The 21,589-nt window shown below is 41.2% G+C and overlaps 1 protein-coding gene across 2 annotated transcripts in view; it reads left to right on the top strand.

Annotated features, from left to right (window-relative positions):
- The window catches only part of cpt1ab (carnitine palmitoyltransferase 1Ab (liver)), an 83,380-nt gene that overhangs the window by 24,552 nt on the left and 37,239 nt on the right, over positions 1-21,589 (top strand). For both annotated transcript variants that reach the window (XM_014123865.3, XM_014123864.3), the window contains exons 3-7: positions 3,574-3,716; positions 5,871-6,042; positions 9,989-10,090; positions 10,952-11,089; positions 11,375-11,452. In XM_014123865.3, the coding sequence (XP_013979340.1) occupies positions 3,574-3,716; positions 5,871-6,042; positions 9,989-10,090; positions 10,952-11,089; positions 11,375-11,452 (633 nt within the window). The remainder of the gene's footprint in view (positions 1-3,573; positions 3,717-5,870; positions 6,043-9,988; positions 10,091-10,951; positions 11,090-11,374; positions 11,453-21,589) is intronic.

The raw sequence follows: 21,589 nt of genomic DNA, 5'->3' as shown, positions 1-21,589 counted from the left end.
AAATGGTGATATAACACTCGATATTGAGAGTTGAGAAGAAAATGTAATCTATGGTAACTTAAAACTTAAAAAACGTTAAAAAATTATATTTATATATAGTATAAAAATGTGATATCTGTGTCCATATTGACCATGAGTTTCTAGTTGATAGACAAAATGGTTTAAGAGAAAATACAGTAATTACTGAAAAAAGCATCTAATCAACAATGGCATTATTTGAAATGTACTCTGCAACTCTTCCAACTAGTGACTTTTTTCACAACTGCCACTAGTTTGGCGCTAAAACAAAGAAATAGTAAAATAAATAAAATTGTGTAAAAAATAAATAATATAAAAGATATTTCATGCAGAAACCCTCATACTGTATTAAACGCCAATGGTATTCACTAAGTTGATGGTTTATAATTAGGATAATTCTTTACAGCTTTTTCATTAGATTTTTTATTTTAAAATCATATTTGATTTTTAAAAATATTTTACATGTGATAAGGCCACACAGAGGGCAAGCAATAATTACAGACACCTCTGATAATCTGAAGTACCCAAAAGGGCCACTAGACGTCTTCTGATAAATTACATAAAATACTTGAAAGTTACCAAAATTCTGGTAGTTTACTGGTAAAATTCAGAAGTTTCCAGTAATATACCCTCCCTTTGCAACCCTATGCTTACCTGGGGGAAACAGGTAAGCCTTAGGACTTTTTGCCGAATAAGTCTGCATTCTAGGAGGCCATTGCATTCAATATTGGGGAAAGGGGATATCTAGTCAGTTGCACAAATGAATGCATTCAACCAAAATGTGTCTTCCGCATTTAACCCAACCCCTCTTAATCAGAGAGGTGCTGCTTTAATTAACCTCCACAGCACCCAAGGAGCAGCTGTTGTTAGGGGTTAACTGCCTTGTTCAAGGGCAGAACAGCAGATCTTTCAACCTTGCTGGCTCGGGAATTCGAACCAGCGTCCTTTCAGTTGCTGGCCCAACGCTCTTAATCGCTAGGCTAACTGCGAGAAGAAGTGAGAGTGGCTCGCTTGCCAGTGAAACAGGATATTGCACGTCACTGTTTGCTCAAATCATGGTTTTGAGTCACGGTTTTGAGTCAAGTGATTAGCTAGAATTTGCAGCCTTCACTGATGCCACCAATTAGAAATGTAACTCGTACATCCGAGTCAAAGGGACGCAAAATGCGACTAAATGGTCACACCCTGGAGCCCTGGGCCTAATTAATCAATCACTCACTCACTCACTCACTCACTCACTCACTCACTCACTCACTCACTCACTCACTCACTCACTCACTCACTCACTCACTCACTCACTCACTTACTTGATGACTGATTGTGAGTGTCACTGACTGTAATGGGAGAAATTGACAAATGGAAAGGAATAAGTGACAGGCCTTGTATGAAAAAAAATATATTAAGAGGCTGTAAATTGACTGTTTGCTGCCCCTTAGTTTGATCTTGATTAGTTTGAGATACAACAATAGTTATCTTTGTCAACTTACTACTGAACCGTAATGACCCACACATAAGTACACGTCAGTGTTAGTGGATGTTTCCATTCTTTACAGTATGCAGGTGTTTCACCTTATCTTTTTGCAAAGCACACTCTTGAGTCATTAAAAACCCACTCTCTACATAGCACCCTACAAAGTTTGCTCTGTAATGTTGAATGTGATAATACTGAATTGTATTTACAGTTGAAATCGGAAGTTTACATACACTTACGTTGGAAACATTAATACTCGTTTTTCAACCACTCCAAAAATGTCTTGTTAACAAACTATAGTTTTGGCAAGTCGGTTAGGACATCAACTTTGTGCATGACACAAGTCATTTTTCCAACAATTGCTTACAGACAGATTATTTCACTTATAATTCACTGTATCACAATTCCAGTGGGTCAGAAGTGTACATACACTAAGTTCAATGTGCCTTTAAACAGCTTGGAAAATTCAAGAAAATTATGTCATGGCTTTAGAAGTTTCTGATAGGGTAGTTGACATAATTTGAGTCAATTGGAGGTGTACCTGTGGATGTATTTCAAGGCCTACCTTCAAACTCAGTGCCTCTTTGCTTGACATCATGGGAAAATCAAAAGAAAACAGCAGAGACCTCAGAAAACAATTGTAGACCTCCACAAGTCTGGTTCATCCTTGGGAGCAATTTCCAAACGCCTGAAGGTACAACGTTCATCTGTACAAACAATAGTACGCAAGTACAAACACCATGGGACCACGCAGCCGTCACACCGCTCTGGAAGGAGACACATTCTGTCTCCTAGAGATGAATGTACTTTGGTGCGAGAAGTGCAAATCAATCCCAGAACAACAGCGAAGGACCTTGTGAAGATGCTGGAGGAAACAGTTACAAAAGTATCTTTATCCACAGTAAAACGAGTCCTATATTGACATAACCTGAAAGGCCGCTCAGCAAGGAAGAAGCCATTGCTCCAAAACCGACATAAAAAAGCCAGAATACAGTTTGCAACTGCACATGAGGACAAAGAACATACTTTATGGAGAAATGTCCTCTGGTCTGATGAAACAAAAATAGAACTGTTTGGCCATAATGACCATCGTTATGTTTGGAGGAAAAAGGGGGAGGCTTGCAAGCCGAAGAACACCATCCCAAACGTGAAGCACGGGGGTGGCAGCATCATGTTGTGGGGGTGCCTTGCTGCAAGAGGGACTGGTGCACTTCACAAAATAGATGGCATCATGAGGTAGGACAATTATGTGGATATATTGAAGCAACATCTCAAGCCATCGGTCAGGAAGTTAAAGCTTGGTCGCAAATGGGTCTTCCAAATGGACAATGACCCCAAGCATACTTCCAAAGTTGTGGCAAAATGGCTTAAGGACAACAAAGCCAAGGTATTGGAGTGGCCATCACAAAGCCTTGACCTCAATCCTATAGAAGATTTGTGGGCAGAACTGAAAAAGTGTGTGCGAGCAAGGAGGCCTACAAACCTGACTCAGTTACAATAGCTCTGTCAGGAGGAATGGGCCAAAATTCACCCAACTTATTGTGGGAAGCTTGTGGAAGGCTACCTGAAATGTTTGACCCAAGTTAAACAATTAAAGGCAATGCTACCAAATCCTAATTGAGTGTATGTAAACTTCTGACCCACTGAGAATGTGATAAAAGAAATAAAAGATGAAATAAATCATTCTCTTAACTATTATTCTGGCATTTCACATTCTTAAAATAAAGTGGTGATCCTAACTGACCTAAGACAGGGAATATTTCCTAGGATTAAATGTCAGGAATTGTGAAAAACTGAGTTTAAATGTATTTGGTTAAGGTGTATGTAAACTTCTGACTTCAACTGTATGTGGCCCATGTTCACTTGATCCCAGATCTGTTTGCCAAACCTCATGCCAACAACAACCATAGTTGACTACATATAGCACAAACAGATCTGGGACCAGGCTTCTTTTAACCCGAATATGCTTATACAGTAGTTCCCTTCGGCCCCAATGTAAATGTGATTTTATGCCAATTAAATTTTCTTTGTTCTCCCCAACCCTAATGCCCTTTTAATCCTGCATATATTCCTTTCCTCTATAGAACGGGGTCATGACTGGCGTGTACCCAGGCAGCCCGTCTGGGTTTTTGGTGGTGGTGGTGAGTTACATGTCGGGCACTAAATATGCCCAACTAGACCCCTCCCTGGGACTCATCACCAAACTGGGCACCCACATACCCATCAGGTAATGGTAGTAGTAGGGCACTACCATCTAATAATAACCCTGTCCATCATCCAGCTCACTGTGTCTGTTTACAAGGAGAGATGTCTCTGCGTAACACTTTCTAAACCACCCCAGCTGTCAAAACTGGGTGAAATTATGTTATTACAACCAGAAACTAGTTCATATGACGTTATTATGATGCAATTTCAACAATTTTTGCCCGTTGGGACTATGAACTCTATGAACCACCTATGTGTTGTTATGCATTATGTATGCATTAATAAATGTGTTTATTCATTTTTATGCACTGTTCAAGAAACATTAGTATAACTGCAACCAGGTGAACGGAGTTCCTTACTAATTAGTGATTTTAATTAATCAATTAAGTACAAGGGAGGAGCGAAAATACCCACAGACACTCGGACTTCCATGGAATGTGTTTGACATGTGACTGTAACTGTGTTAAACCAGAGAGGGAGGTCACTCAGGCCTCCCTCCACCTGCTCTTCATGCCATTACCTAAAGCGACATGGATTAACAGGCCCATTAATTCTGGAATGGTTCTCTGGAAAGCTTTGGAAGTCTTTTCCGACCAACCCTGGTTCTGAAGAGCTATTTAGAGTGCAGGTTTTTACATTTTAATCCAGCATTATGGCTCTGATGGCTCAGTTGGTTGAAACATGGTGCTTAGAACACTAGATTTGTGTGTTTGATTGCCACATGGTCCACATACTGAATATATTCTAACACACACACACAATTTAACTAATTAATTAATCATCAAGAAACATGTGTGTTAGTCAGTGCTGAGCTAGCCAAAAAGCTCTCTAGGAGTAGTGTTGGGGACCACTGTGTCAGAGAGATATTCACCTGTCTCACCATTTTCACAACCAAGAGTGCATGTACTCACCCAGTTCCCGTCTTTGTGACATCACCCTAGTGTCAGAGTTGAGTCCAGTGGTCCAAAAATATTGTAAAACCCCCGATATGGTTCACCTATAGATCTGACATCCATAGTCACACACTGAACATTTATTCCTTCAGGCCCTAATATTTGTGTTTGCATAACATTGTGCTAGTGTTGTCACAGTACAGTATCACAATACTCGATTTTCCATGACAAAAAACAAACAAGAAGTAGATTTAACTCTATGGTCCTTTTGAAAACCTGTTTTATACCAAATATTTTGTGCTATAGCTTAGAAAGTAAGCAAATACATTTGGTTGACAGCATAAGACTGTTAGTATTCAACATTAGGACTGTTTTACTTCAATCCGCTTCATTTTTTGTTTCCTTGCCGTGATATAAGTATCGTGATAATCAGGGTCATCTATTTTGACAACATTACATTATGTATTGTTTTTTTTTAACACTTGCATGTATGTGTCTTGCTGTTCTTGTTCTGGTCGATATTGTAATAAATGATCTATAAGATGCTTAGCCTCCTTTAAGATAGGCTTACAGGGCAGTATTGAGATAAGGTGTGCATAGCGCAAGCTTTTGTTGAGATAAAATTCCATTTACAAATTGTCTTGTTATAATGCATATAAAAACAATTCACGCTGTACATGGGCCCATGGTGCGCCCATTGTGATAGATTCCTTGGAAATATTATGTTTTCTGGTTTAGCGGTGATTGGTATTTTGATTGATTGCAGTGAATTTCATTTTATTGTGTATAACCCACCGCCTATTGTAAAACTTGAAAGGATTTAGCAGGTAATCTAGATATTCTGTGTGCCAAAATCTCCTTCCAACTCCTTATCAACAACAGTTACCCCATAAAACACCTAGCTGTTATAGGGAAGCAAGAACTCAAGCCTAATTTATTCCACTACAGATCAAATGTATCATCTTCATCAATCATATTATTGAAATTAGATTTTCACTCTGGCCAGATTTGAAACATGGTAATTTTTAGGCGGTTTCATAGCTTAAATATTGCCTGATGTATCCATGTCAGGCAGTTTCTGACCCTGTCTCAATTCAATATAATTAAATTCAAAGGCTTTATTGGTATGGAAAATGTTACCACATATATTGCAAAAGAAAGCTTATAGAAACATTAAATCATTGTTGACGGAAATACATAATAAGAAACATATAATACTCAATGAACAATAGTGATTAACAGGACAACACTGTAATGATGTCTCTCTCTCTCTACCTGTGCAGTCCGTACATGTCGGAGGACAGCCAGCGGGTAGTGGGTGGGGTGCTGGTGGGCACAGGCCTGTGGGTCACCATCATCTTCATCATGAGGAATGCCCTCAAGTGCCTGCTGTCATGGCACGGCTGGATGTACAACCGCCACGGATCTGTCTCCTGGGGCACGAGACTCTGGATAGTGAGTTACAGTTACTATGTCATCAATGCACCCTCTGGAACTGTTGTTTGTCTGAAATGTTCAGAACTATGCTAGGTACATAATTGTTACTTGTTGAGGTGTTTCATCACAAAAAGTCTAGTTACGTTTGAGTCAGGTGTAGGTACCTTAGATACCAAATAAATACCTTCACTATGTTCCATTTTAACCCATCTAGGCCTAAGCTTTGATTCTCTGTGCAGTGAACCTTTGTTACAACGTTGACATTCCTTCTAAGTCTTAGTTGTTTTGATTCTTGAGAACTAGGGAGGTTTGCTGTTAGAATAGATCCAATCAATAACCCAACTAGCTTCTGCTGTTTTAAAAAATATATATTTTCATTTTACCCCCTTTTTTTATCTTGTCTCATCGCTGCAACTCCCCAACGGGCTCGGGAGAAGCGAAGATCGAGTCACGCATCCGCCATACCGCGCTTCTTAACACCAGCCCGCTTAAACCGGAAGCCAGCTGTACCATTGTGTCAGAGGAAACACTGTTCAACTCACGATTGAGGTCAGCTTGCAGGCGACCAACCTGCCACAAGGAGTCGCTAGAGCGCGATGAGCCAAGTAAAGGCCCCCCGGCCAAGCCCTCCCCTAACACGGATGAAGCTGGGCCAATTGTGCACCGCCCAAAGGGACTCCCGGCTACAGCCGGTTGTGACACAGCCTGGGATCGAACCCGGGACTGTAGTGACGCCTCAAGTACTGCGATGAAGTGCGCCACTCGGGAGGTCGCTTTGCCACTTTTTGACCTCATACTAATTATCTCTAGCACCATAAGTTTCTACATATAGCACTTGTCAACATTTTTGGCACACCTACTCATTCAAGTGTTTTTCTTTATTTGTTACTATTTTCTACATTATGGAATAATAGTGAAGACATCAACACAATGAAATAACACATATGGAATCATGTAGTAACCAAAAAAGTGTTAAACAAATCAACATTGATTTTATATTTGCGATTCTTCAAAGTAGCCACCCTTTGCCACCCGATGACAGCTTTGCACACTCTTGGCATTCTCTCAACCAGCTTCATGAGGTAGTCACCTGGAATGCAGTTCAATTAACAGGTGTGAATTGTTAAAAGTTAATTTGTGGAATTTCTTTCCTTCTTAATGCATTTGTGCCACTACTAAAGGACAACAGTAAGAAGAAGAGACTTGCTTGGGCCAAGAAACACGAGCAATGGACATTAGAACGGTGGAAATCAGTCCTTTGGTCTGATGAGTCCAACTTTTAGGTTTTTGGTTCCAACCGCTGTGTCTTTGTGAGATGCAGAGTAGGTGAACAGATGATCTCTGCATGTGTAGTTCCCAGCGTGAAGCATGGAGGAGGAGGTGTGGGGGTGCTTTGCTGGTGACATTGTCTGTGATTTATTTTGAATTCAAGGCACACTTAACCAGCATGGCTACCACAGCATTCTGCAGCATTACGCCATCCCATCTGGTTTGCGCTTCGTGGGACTGTCATTTGTTTTTCAACAGGACAATGACCAAAAACACACCTACAGGCTGTGTAAGGGCTATTTGACCAAGGACAGTGATGGAGTGCTGCATCAGATGACCTGGCCTCCACAATCACCCGACCTCAACCCAATTGAGATGGTTTGGGATGAGTTGGACCGCAGAGTGAAGGAAAAGCAGCCAACAAGACTGCTGGAAAATCATTCCAGGTGAAGCTGGTTCAGAGAATGCCAAGAGTGTGCAAAGCTGTCATCAAGGCAAAAGGTGGCTACTTTAAAGAATATAAAATATAAAATATATTTTTGGTAACTACATGATTCTATATGTGTTATTTCATAGTTTTGATGTCTTCACTATTATTCTACAATGTAGAAAATAGTAAAAATAAAGAAAAACCCTTGAATGAGTAGGTGTGTCCAACCTTTTGACATGTACTGTATGAATATGAGCTTAAAAAGTGGTGAAGTGCCCCTTTAATTGCTAGCGTGTCTTCACACACTTCTGAGTATGAATCATGTACTTTCTATGCTGTCCAAACACACCGCTGCGTATTAGTCATGCCTTTTAAAACCTGTTGGGCCTAGGGGGCAGTATTTTCACGGCCGGATGAAAAACGTACCCAATTTGAACAGGTTACTACTCTGGCCCAGAAACTATAATATGCATATTAGTAGATATATTAGTAGATTTGGATAGAAAACACTCTGAAGTTTCTAAAACTGTTTGAATGGTGTCTGTAAGTATAACAGAACTCATATGGCAGGCAAAAACCTAAGAAAAATACAAGCAGGAAATGAAAATCTTGTGGCTGTACTATTTTCAAGTCATTTCCAATGGAACACACAGTGACAAAGGATTAATTTTGCACTTCCTAAGGCTTCCACTAGATGTCAACAGTCTTTAGAAAGTTGTTTGAGGCGTCTATGATGAACAGAGACCGAATGAGAAGGCTGGGAAGTTGGTAACCCAGGGAATGACATCACTTCATTGGCGCGCATTCATGAGGGAGGAACCTCTGTTCCAAAATGGTTTTCAAGACACAGGAATGGTCCGGTTGAAATGTTACTGAAGTTTCACGTTAAAATGGCCCTAAAGATTGATGCTATACAACGTTTGACATGTTTGAACGAACGTAAATAGATTTTTTTTAAACTTTTTGTCGTGACACTTTCCTCGCGCGTCCTACATTTTGAGTAGCTTACTGAATGCGCTAACAACATGGAGTTATTTGAACATAAATTATGAACTTTATCGAGCAAAACAACATTTATTGTGGACCTGGGATTCCTGGAAGTGTCTTCTGACGAAGATCATTAAAGGTAAGTGAATATTTCTAATGTTATTTATGCATTTATATGACTCCAAAATGGCGGCTATCTGTATTGCTTAGTGTATTTTTCTGAGCGCAGTACTCAGATTATTGCAAAGTCTGCTTTCCCAGTAAAGTTATTTTGAAATCTGTCAATGCAGTTGCATTCAGTAGATGTTAATCTATAATTCTTTGAATAACAATTTAATATTTTATCAACGTTTATAATAAGTATTTTTGTAAATTCACCGGCAGTTTTGGGGGAGATACATTTTCTGAACGTCACGCGCCGATGTAAAATGCTGTTTTTGGATATAAATATGAACTCGATAAAACAAAAAATGCATGTATTGTCTAACATAATGTCCTAGAAGTGTCATCTGATGAAGATTGTCAAAGGTTAGTGCATAATTTTAGCTGGTTTTCTGCTTTTGGTGACGCCTGTCCTTGTATTGAAAATGGCTGTGTGTAATTTTTTCTATATGTACTCTCCTAACATAATCTAACTTTATGCTTTCGCCGTCAAGCCTCTTTGAAATCGGACAATGTGGTTGGATTAAGGAGATGTTTATCTTTCAAATGGTGTAAAATAGTTGATTGTTTGAGAAATTATTAGATTTTTGCTGTTTTGAATTTCGCGCCATGTATCTTGTCAAGCAATCCCGTTACCGGGATAAGAACGGGGAGGGGTGTCCCTTTTAACCTTTGATTCCTTCTCCTGTAGCTAAATGTGTTCTAACGTGCATTGGTGTTAGTCTCAACAGTCTAACATCAAACCACACATGCCTAGAGATGCATTGTAAAGTTCTCCGCTAGAGCAGTAGTAAAGAGTCGATCCATAATAAAAATACACTTGTTTTGCTATAAAACAAAAAGTGATGAGGCTGGAGGAATGTAACCAGTCTCAAATTCATTAGTATAGCCTTTAAATTAATTAGTATATAGCCTTTAATCATTATTTATTGATAAAAATTGCTGTAAAGATCACAAATTATGCCTTTAAAACCACTATTTTCTTGAAGATTGTTCTCATGAACTTTGCCTTACATATGGTATCCAGGTTGTGAGGTAAATCAGAAAGGCTAATTTTACTCTTCACCCCTCCACTCCTTTCACCCCTCCCCTCTTCTGCTCTGCTGTCGTTCACAGTTATTTGTCAAGTTGTTCTCTGGCAGGAAGCCAATGCTGTACAGCTTCCAGAGTTCGCTGCCACGGCTGCCCGTCCCTCCGGTCAAGGACACCTGCAGGAGGGTGGGTTCATCCTCTGATGACTTCATATCCTCTGATATCATATCCTGCGATGTCATATCAATTGCTTAGATTACTGGCCTCTCTGAGGACACCACCACATTGCATTCAGAGGAGTTGCTGTTACTCTGAAGCTAAATTAATAGTCAGATATTTTGGGAAATTGTTAATCACAGATTCACATAAGTGTAAGGAATTTCCATCAAGTAATCTGTAACCATAGGCTGACAACTCAGAGGAGGCAATAAGACTGCTCTCTTTGCACCACAGTCAGTATGTCAATAAAGCGCTACTCTCCTTTGAAAGGATAGTTCACTCAAAAATTATAATTTAGTTTTTTTCTTCATTAGTCCACTGTTAATTCAATTCCTTTTTTTTTGCATGTCAGCAGTCAAGTTTTCAAGAGAGACCGCTTTCAGTATAGAGCAAAAACTGTGTTGATGTGTTTTGCATATGATGAAAATTTGATTTTGGGATTGTATTAACAGTGGACTAATGAACAGAATACTAAAATATTCGTATGGCTATACAAGCGAAAGCAATGATTATGGCCCGTTATGGGGATGATACTTGACACTAGGGTTAGGTTTCACAAAAAGGCGATTGTGGAAAGAGGAGAGGAAAAGAGGCTTTGCATCCAGCCATCGTTCCCTTCTCATCCTGGTTGAATGCATTCAGTTGTGCAACTGACTAGGTATCCTCTTTCCCTTTCCTGAGACCGCGTTGCCACAAGGAGTAACTGTTCAACTGGCAACCATACCACCCTCCTCACAAAACAACAGAAAACATTAAATAATGATGGGGTTGAATTTAAACATTGCACCCTGACCTTATCTCCTTCCTTTCTCTGTGTGTGTCCTCCAGTACTTGGAGTCAGCTCGTCCATTGATGGATGACGAGCAGTATGTGAGGATGGAGGGGCTGGCAGGGGAATTTGAAAAGAACCTGGGCCCAAGACTACAGTGGTACCTCAAGCTCAAGTCCTGGTGGGCCTCCAACTATGTGAGTCTCTCTGTACCTCCTCACTTGATATATGGGTTATACACATTCTAATGCTGTTTAATGTAGGGTAATGACTCACTGAATAATCTATATATATATATATAATATTATTTATCCTAGGGCAGACTGTATTCATCGTGACACAGGGCTTTATTTCTTTCTATATCTTTCCCCCTTTTTTCATATTTCATCTATCTCCTTGTGTCTCTGTCTCTCTCTCTCTCGCTTTATCACTCTTTCTCTGTCTGTCTTTGTCTCTCTCTTCATTCTCTCTCTCTTTCTCAGGTCAGTGATTGGTGGGAAGAGTACATCTACCTCCGAGGTCGTGGGCCCATCATGGTCAACAGTAACTACTACGCCATGGTAAGTCATCTCTCACCTAGCAGTGGGTTGTGTGAGATTCCCTTCTAAAAGTGTTTTTAATGGTGAATTTACCCAAGAACATGTGTGTATTGACCATATTGAACCTGTGTGAATGGGAGTATGCCGTGAATCAGTATCCCAGTGCTTTAGTTGTGAGTATAGACAGACAGAATGTAGTAGACACGACAGAGCTGTATGGAGCCTTGTCCACTGTTCTATATCTGTTGGGCAGGAGGTTTCACATGCTCATCACAAGGCAGTCTCTGTCTTACGCAATGTAATGGATGAATGGTTTGTGCCTCTTGAGTTCCCGTCTCCAAATTGTTGCCCTAAACTAACCTATTTCACAGGGCCGTGCATATGTTCGTTCTTAGATCTGTTGTAAAACATTTTTTGTTATATTTCTAATATATTATTTAGCAATTTTTTGGTTATTCACTTGGTATTCTCCCCAAACATAAACTCTGTCGCTGAGCTTGGTGACATTTCCAATTTCTTTCTTGTTTTGATTACTGTGTCTGAGGAAGAGATTAACTGATGGACTGCGGCTAGGTTAGGGTTTTTAGATGTCTGATTAGCATGTCTCAACTCTATTCAAGTGGGCAACCATAAACAAGATTATGTCCTGTAAGTCTGCCATAAACTTTGACCCAATAACTGATCTACCACGTCTACTTAAAGGGATTTCTCATCTAAATTACAATGTTTTATGTTATGGTTCCTTTCTCTGAACGTGATTTCATGGGCTAGGAGAGATTGGGATTCATCCTCCCCAGGGTTTGTAACATAGCACCACAGCCACTATTCCCTAACATTAGTGTTGATGACCAAAAAACTAACAGTTCAGTAAGCATGAAAATTAAGAAACAGGGAGGGACTACCTGGACTTGTTCAATAAAAAATTCAAATTTTCTTTTGACTTTATTTAACCAGAGAACTCACATTGAGATTTACATCTCTTTTTCAAGTGAGCCCTGCCCAAGAAAGCAGCATACAGTGGGGGAAAAAAGTATTTGATCCCCTGCTGATTTTGTATGTTTGCCCACTGACAAAGAAATGATCAGTCTATAATTTTAATGTTAGGTTTATTTGAACAGTGAGAGACAGAATAACAACAAAAAAATCCAGAAAAACGCATGTTAAAAATGTTATAAAATGATTTGCATTTTAATGAGGGAAATAAGTATTTGACCCCCTCTCAATCAGAAAGATTTCTGGCTCCCAGGTGTCTTTTATACAGGTAATGAGCTGAGATCAGGAGCACACTCTTAAAGGGAGTGCTCCTAACCATAGCTTGTTACCTGTATAAAAGACACCTGTCCACAGAAGCAATCAATCAATCAGATTCCAAACTCTCCACCATGGCCAAGACCAAAGAGCTCTCCAAGGATGTCAGGGACAAGATTGTAGACCTACACAAGGCTGGAATGGGCTACAAGACCATCGCCAAGCAGCTTGGTGAGAAGGTGACAACATTTGGTGCGATTATTCGCAAATGGAAGAAACACAAAAGAACTGTCTATATCCCTCGGCCTGGGGCTCCATGCAAGATCTCACCTCGTGGAGTTGCAATGATCATGAGAACGGTGAGGAATCAGCCCAGAACTACATGGGAGGATCTTGTCAATGACCTCAAGGCAGCTGGGACCATAGTCACCAAGAAAACAATTGGTAACACACTACGCCGTGAAGGACTGAAATCCTGCAGCGCCCGCAAGGTCCCCCTGCTCAAGAATACATATACATGCCCGTCTGAAGTTTGACAATGAACATCTGAATGATTCAGAGGACAACTGGTGAAAGTGTTGTGGTCAGATGAGACCAAAATGGAGCTCTTTGGCATCAACTCAACTCGCCGTGGTTGGAGGAGGAGGAATGCTGCCTATGACCCCAAGAACACCATCTCCACCGTCAAACATGGAGGTGGAAACATTTTGCTTTGGGGGTGTTTTTCTGCTAAAGGGACAGGACAACTTCACTGCATCATTTGACGGGGCCATGTACTGTCAAATCTTGGGTGAGAACCTCCTTCCCTCAGCCAGGGCATTGAAAATGGGTCGTGGATGGGTATTCCAGCATGACAATGACCCAAAACCCACGGCCAAGGCAACAAAGGAGTGGGTCAAGAAGAAGCACCTTAATCCCAAAGAAAATCTGTGGAAGGAGCTGAAGGTTCAAGTTGCCAAACGTCAGCCTTGAAACCTTAATGACTTGGAGAAGATCTGCAAAGAGGAGTGGGACAAAATCCCTCCTGAGATGTGTGCAAACCTGGTGGCCAAGTACAAGAAACGTCTGACCTCTGTGATTGCCAACAAGGGTTTTGCCACCAAGTACTAAGTCATGTTTTGCAGAGGGGGTCAAATACTTATTTCCCTCATTAAAATGCAAATAATTTTATAACATTTTTGACATGCGTTTTTCTGGATTTTTTTGTTGTTATTCTGTCTCTCACTGTTCATATAAACCTACCATTAAAATTATAGACTGATAATTTCTTTGTAAGTGGGCAAATGTACAAAATCAGCAGGGGATCAAATACTTTTTCCCCCACTGTATATATATATATATATATATATATATATATATATATATATATATATACATATGTGTGTGTGTGTGTGTGTATTTATTTATTTAAATTTTTTTACTTTATTTAACTAGGCAAGTCAGTTAAGAACAAATTCTTATTTTCAATGATGGCCTAGGAACAGTGGGTTAAGTGCCTTGTTCAGGGGAAGAACGACAGATTTCTACCTTGACAGCTCGGGGATTCGATCTTGCAACCTGTCGGTTACTAGTCCAACGCTCTAACCCTACCCTGCCGCCTATATATATATATATATATATATATATATATATATATATATATATATATATATATATATATATATATATATATATATATATATGGGATCTTTTATTTCAACTCATGAAACATGGGACCAACATTTTCTTGCGTTTATATATATATATATAAACGCAAGATGTAAAATGTTGCTCCCATGTTTCATGAGTTGAAATAAAAGATCCCAGCAATGTTCCATACGCACAAAAAGCTTATTTCTCTCAAATTTTAGACACAAAAATGTTTACATCCCTGTTAGTGAGCATTTCTTCTTTGCCAAGATAATCCATCCACCTGACAGGTGTGGCATATCAAGAAGCTGATTAAACATTACAAAGGTGCATGTTGTGCTGGGGACAATACAACTTTAAACGCTACTCTAAAATGTAGTAGAGGTGGCGCTTTATGGTAGAGAAATTAACATTAAATTCTCATGCCAATTGCACACTACATATTTCCATAAGTGTTATTTCGTAGTTTTGATGGCTTCATTATTATTCTACAATGTAGAAAATAGTAAAAATAAAGAATAACCCTTGAATGAGTAGGTGTGTCCAAACTTTTGACTGGTAGTGTATATATTTTTGGGGGTGAAATATTCCCTTAATGCTGCTAAGCACTTTATGACGAGGGACTACTTCAACATGGGTACCATAGTGGGGCTCATTGTAACAACCTTTCATATATCCTTGGGTATACATCGCCACTTCAGTCGGCATGGTTATGGCCCTGGGGTTATTTTTAGTTTGCGACAACATTAATATCTCATAAAGACAACTCTCTTTAGTGTATATAGTATGTGCCCACTGGGTTACCAGGGTCATGTTCATTTGGGACCAAACTGATGAAAATCAAAACCCAGTAAAACAGGGATGTACTAATTGGACTTGTTCAATAAGAAATTAAATGACCCTCTCCTCCGAGAGACTGAAAACAGCTTCAATCTCAAGGCCATCAGACTGTTAATTAGTCACCACTAGCCAGCCTCCACCCACTAAAATGCCCTGAACTTTAGTCAATGTCACTAGCCGGCTACCACCCGGTTACTCAGCCATACCTCAGAGGCTGCAACCTATGTACATAGACATGTAACACTGGTCACTTTTTAGTAATGGAACATTGGTCACTTTAATAAAGTTTACATACTCTTTTCCCCACTTCATATGTACTGTGCATACTGTAGTCTAGTCAAGGCCTATCCTATTTAACTGTTGCTGTACATATATTATTCTATCCTACTTATTCTTCAGATATACTACATATTCTATACATATACTGTCCATAATATCTATACATCCCATCATATAGATAGATAGATAGATATGTATAAGTGCATTCAGAAACTATTCAGAACCCTTCACTTTTTCAATATTTTGTTATTTTACAGCCTTATTCTAAAATGAATTACATTGTGTTTTTCCCCTCATCAATCTACACACAATACACCATAAACAGAAATACCTTATTTACGTAACTTTTCAGACCCTTTGCTATGAGACTTGACATTGACCTCAGGTGCATCCTGTTTCCATTAATCATCCTTGATGTTTATACAACTTGATTGGAGTCCACCTGTGGTAAATTCAATTGATTGTAAATTATTTGGAAAGGCAAACACCTATCTATATGAGGTCCCACAGTTGACAGTGCATGTCAGAGCAAAAACCAAGCCATGAGGTCAAAGGAATTGTCTGTAGATCTCTGAGACAGGATTGTGTCGAGGCACCGATCAGGGGAAGGGTAACAAAACATTTCTGCAGCATTGAAGGTCCCAGAGAACACAGTGGCCTCCATAATTCTTAAATGGAAGCAGTTTGGAACCACCAAGACTCTTCCTAGAGCTGGCCGCTTGGCCGAACTGAGCAATTAGGGAAGAAGGGCATTGGTCAGGGAGGTGACCAAGAACCCAATGGTCACTCTGACAGAGCTCAAGAGTTCCTCTGTGGGGATGGGAGAACCTTCCAGAAGGACAACCATCCCTGCTGCACTCTACCAATCAGGCCTTTATGGTAGAGTGGCATTGACAGCCAACTTGGAGTTTGCCAACAGGAACCTAAACGACTCTCAGATCATAAGAAACAAGATTTTCTGGTCTGATTAAACCAAGATTGAGCACTTTGGCCTATCGTCATGTCGAGAGGAAACCAGGCACCGCTCATCACCTGGCCAATACCATCACTATGGTGAAGCGCAGTGGTGGCAGCATCATACTGTGGGGATGTTTTTCAGTGGCAGGGACTGGGAGACTTGTCAGGATTGAGGGAAAGATGAACTGAGCAAAGTACCGAGAGATTCTTGATGAAATCCTGCTCCAGAGGGCACAGGACCTCAGGCTGGGGCGAAGATTCACCTTCCAACAGTTCAATGACCCTAAGCACACAGCCAAGAAAACACAGGAGTGGCTTTGGGACAAGTCTCTGAATGTCCTTGAGTGGCCCAGCCAGAGCCCGGACTTGAACTCGATCGAATATCTCTGGAGAGACCTGAAAATAGCTGTGCAGAGACGCTCCCCATCCAACCTGACAGAGCTTGAGAGGATCTGCAGAGAGGAATGGGAGAAACTCCCCAAATACAGGTGTGCCAAGCTTGTAGCGTCATACCCAAAAAGATTCAAGGCTGTAACCGCTGCCAAAGGTACTTCAACAAAGTACTGAGTAAACAGTCTGAATACTTACAGTACGAGTAAATTTTGGACACACCTACTCATTCAATGGTTTTTCTTTATTTGTACTATTTTTTACGTTGTAGCCCAATGTGGTGTGGATCTTTTGGTTACTACATCATTCTACGTGTTATTTCATAGTTTTGATGTCTTCACTATTATTCTACAATATTTCCTCAAGAGTTCACCAATCCTGTGAACTGGTTAGGCTATTTAAAAACTTCCAAGATGGCGTAGCAGTCAGACGTCTTTGTCTTGTCTCGTCCCATGTATATATCTTTTTATATATTTTTCTTTGCATTCTTTTTAATATTTTTCCTCAACCTCAACTTCAAAATACTCTCCTGCAACCCGCCCCACCCAATGTGGTGTGGATCTGTTTTTTTCTAAAGTATTTCTATTTACCTCCAAACTGGAATCCTCAACTGAAGCTAGCTAGCTAACTAGCTACCAGCTATCAGCTATCAGTCAGCTAACCACTGCTAGCGGTCATCACTTAACCTTTAGCTTGGAAAGCTCTCGCCAGTTCATACAACGCGTTTCAAACCATAGCATACCGGACCTATTTTTCTCTCCATATCCCCAGATTCCTACCGCAAACTCTGAACCTTTTCATCTGGACCATCGCAGCTAGCTAACCGCAAACCGGGTTGACCACTCCTGGCTAACGTTTCCGTCCCGGAGCAAGCACCAACTAGCCTGAAGCTAGCCCATGCTAGACCCATCTCCCGGCTAGGGCTCCTGGGCTACTCTTGAAGCCCACTCCTCGGCTACAATATCCAAACCCCTTCTACTGCCGGTACGGGGCACGGAACCCCGCCGATCCTTCACGACTGGAAAACCGACAAAATCTGCCTGAGGATCCCAACAGGCCCCTCAGGCGCAACGTCCCCTGAAGGCCCATTCTGGTAACCGCAGCCTTCTAGCTATCTAGAGCATATTGGACTGTTAGCTGATCCATCGGCCAGTTTCTTGGACCACTATACCGATTTTGCCAATTGGACTTGGACCCCTCTGCTTCTTGGAACCCTACTCATTCCACGACTGGTCTATCAACGTCACCGCACGAGGAGGCAAAAACAGACTTTCCCCCATCGTGACATCCCTCTAAGGCCCTTATGCTAGCTTGCTAGCCCCGGCCTGCTAACTGCTAGCTTGCTGGCCCCGGCCTGCTAACTGTCTGAATCGCCGTGTCCCCAGCCAGCCCAACCACTCACTGGACCCATATGATCACTTGGCTACGCATGCCTCTCCCTAATATCAATATGCCTTGTCCATTACTGTCCTGGTTAGTGATTACTGTCTTATTTCACTGTAGAGCCTCTAGCCCTGCTCAATATGCCTTAACCAAACATGTTGTTCCACCTCTCACATATGCGATGACATCACATTGTTTAAACGTCTCTAGAGACTATATCTCTCTCTCATCATTACTCAATGCCTAGGTTTACCTCCAATGTACTCTCTTCCTACCATACCTTTGTCTGTACATTATGCCTTGAATCTATGCTATCGTGCACAGAAACCTGCTCCCTTTACTCTCTGTTCCGAACGTGCTAGACGGCCAGTTCTTATAGCCTTTAGACATTCCCTTATCCTACTTCTCCTCTGTTCCTCTGGTGATGAAGAGGTGAATCCAGGACCTGCAGTGCCTAGCTCTACTCCTACTCCCCAGGTGCTCTCATTTGTTGACTTCTGTAACCGTAAAAGCCTTGGTTTCATGCATGTTAACATTAGAAGCCTATTCCCTAAGTTTTCTTTATTCACTGCTTTAGCACATTCTGCCAATGTGTGCCTGAATCCTGGCTTAGGAAAACCACCAAAAACCCTGACATTTCCATCCCTAACTATAACATTCTCTACCAAGATAGAACTGCCAAAGGGGGCAGTGTTGCAATCTACTGCAGAGATAGCCTGCAGAGTTCTATTTTACTATCCAGGTCTGCACCAAAACAATTCGAGCTTCTACTTCTAAAAATGCACCTTTCCAGAAACAAGTTTCTCACCGTTGCCGCTTGCGATAGACCACTCTCTGCCCCCAGCTGTGCCCTGGACACCATATGTGAATTGATTGCCCCCCATCTATCTTCAGAGCTCGTGCTGTTAGGTGACCTAAACTGGGACATGCTTAACACCCCGGCCATCCTCAATCTAAGCTTGATGCCCTCAATCTCACACAAATTATCAATGAACCTACCAGGTGCAACCACAAATCCGTAAACTCGGGCACCCTCATAGATATCATCCTAACTGACCCTCCAAGTACATCTCTGCTGTTTTCAACCAAGATCTCAGCGATCACTGCCTCATTGCCTGCATCCGTAATGGGTCTGCAGTCAAACAACCACCCCTCATCACTGTCAAACGCTCCCTAAAACACTTCAGCGAACAGGCCTTTCTAATCGACCTGGCCGGGGTATCCTGGAATGACATTGACCTCATCCCGTCAGTAGAGGATGCCTGGTTATTCTTTAAAAGGGCCTTCCTCACCATCTTAAATAAGCATGCTCCATTAAAAAAAAAATGAAACAGGAATAGATATACCGTAATTTCCGGACTATTAAGCGCACCTGAATATAAGCCGCACCCACTGAATTAAAAAAATTAATATATTTTGAACATAAATAAGCCGCACATGTCTATAAGCCGCAGGTGCCTACCGGTACATTGAAACAAATTCACTTTACACAGGCTTTAACGAAACACGACTTGTAACAAAAATAAATAGGCTTTAACGAAACACGGCTTGTAACAAAAATAAATAGGCTTTAACGAAACACGGCTTGTAAAAAAAAAAAAAATTGCAGTAAGCTTTAGTTGTCTTTTTGCACTGAGTCAATTCCTCACGCTGCTGTTTCCAACGTCTTATCATCGACTCATTAAGACCAAGCTCCCGTGCAGCTGCTCTATTTCCTTTTCCAATAGCCAGATCAATCGCCTTCAACTTGAAAGCTGCATCATATGCATTTCTCCGTGTCTTTGCCATGATGAGGGTGACAAAATGACTACCGTAATCAGAATGATGGGAAGTTTGAGAGCGCTCGAATTAATCTAAACAGTAAACAAAAAAGTTGTTTCACCTTAACCCGTTCGGCAATTTCATTGGTCTAATGAAAACTTCATGCCGCCAAAAAACTGAGCACGTCACAGAATGTGTTTTTTTGGAGAAAAAAAATTTGAAAGTGGGAAAAATCCATATATTAGCCGCGTCATTGTTTAAGCCGCGATGTTCAAAGCGTGGGAAAAAAGTTGCGGCTTATAGTCCGGAATTTACGGTAGCCCTTGGTTCACTCCAGACCTGTCTGCCCTTGACCAGCACAAAAACATCCTGTGGCGTTCTGCATTAGCATCGAATAGCCCCCGTGATATGCAACTTTTCAGGGAAGTTAGGAACTAATATACACAGGCAGTTAGGAAAGCTAAGGCTAGTTTTTTCAAACAGAAATTTGCATCCTGTAGTACAAACTCAAAAAAGTTCTGGGACACTGTAAATTCCATGAGGAATAAGAGCACCTCCTCCCAGCTGCCCACTGCACTGAGGCTAGGAAACACTGTCACTGCCAATAAATCCACAATAATTGAGAATTTCAATACGCATTTTTCTACGGCTGGCCATGCCTTCCACCTGGCTACCCCTACCCCGGTCAACAGCCCTGCGCTCCCCACAGCAATTCGCCCAAACCTCCCCCACTTCTCCTTCACCCAAATCCAGATAGCTGATGTTCTGAAAGAGCCTCAAAATCTGGACCCCTACAAATCAGCTGGGCTAGACAATCTGGACCCTGTCTTTCTAAAATTATCTGCCGAAATTGTTGCAACCCCTATTACTAGCCTGTTCAACCTCTCTTTCGTATCGTCTGAGATTCCCATAGATTGGAAAGCTGCCGCAGACCTATATCTATTCTACCCTGCCTTTCTAAGGTCTTCAAAAGCCAAGTTAACAAACAGATCACTGACCATTTCGAATCTCACCATACCTTCTCCGCTATGCAATCTGGTTTCAGAGCTGGTCATGGGTGCACCTCAGCCACGCTCAAGGTCCTAAACAATATCATAACCGCCATCGATAAGAGACATTACTGTGCAGCCGTATTCATTGACCTGGCTAAGATTTCGACTCTGTCAATCACAACATTCTTATTGGCAGACTCAACAGCCTTGGTTTCTCAAATGATTGCCTCGCTTGGTTTACCAACTACTTCTCCGATAAAGTTCAGTATGTCAAATCGGAGGGCCTGTTGTCCGGACCTCTGGCAGTCTCTATGGGGGTGCCACAGGGTTCAATTCTCGGGCCGACTCTCTTCTCTGTATACATCAATGATGTCGCTCTCACTGCTGGTGATTCTTTGATCCACCTCTACGCAGACGACACCATTCTGAATACCTCTGGCCCTTCTTTGGACACTGTGTTAACTAACCTCCAGACGAGCTTCAATGCCATACAACTCTCCTTCCGTGGTCTCCAACTGCTCTTAAATGCAAGTAAAACTAAATGCATGCTCTTCAACCGATCGCTGCCCGCACCTGCCCGCCTGTCCAGCATCACTACTCTGGACGGTTCTGACTTAGAATATGTGGACAACTACAAATACCTAGGTGTCTGGTTAGACTGTAAACTCTCCTTCCAGAC

This window comes from Salmo salar, chromosome 10, assembly GCF_965601325.2.
Source record: "Salmo salar chromosome 10, fSalSal1, whole genome shotgun sequence".
NCBI lineage: Eukaryota > Metazoa > Chordata > Actinopteri > Salmoniformes > Salmonidae > Salmo > Salmo salar.
This window is presented reverse-complemented; position numbering and strand designations above follow the sequence as displayed.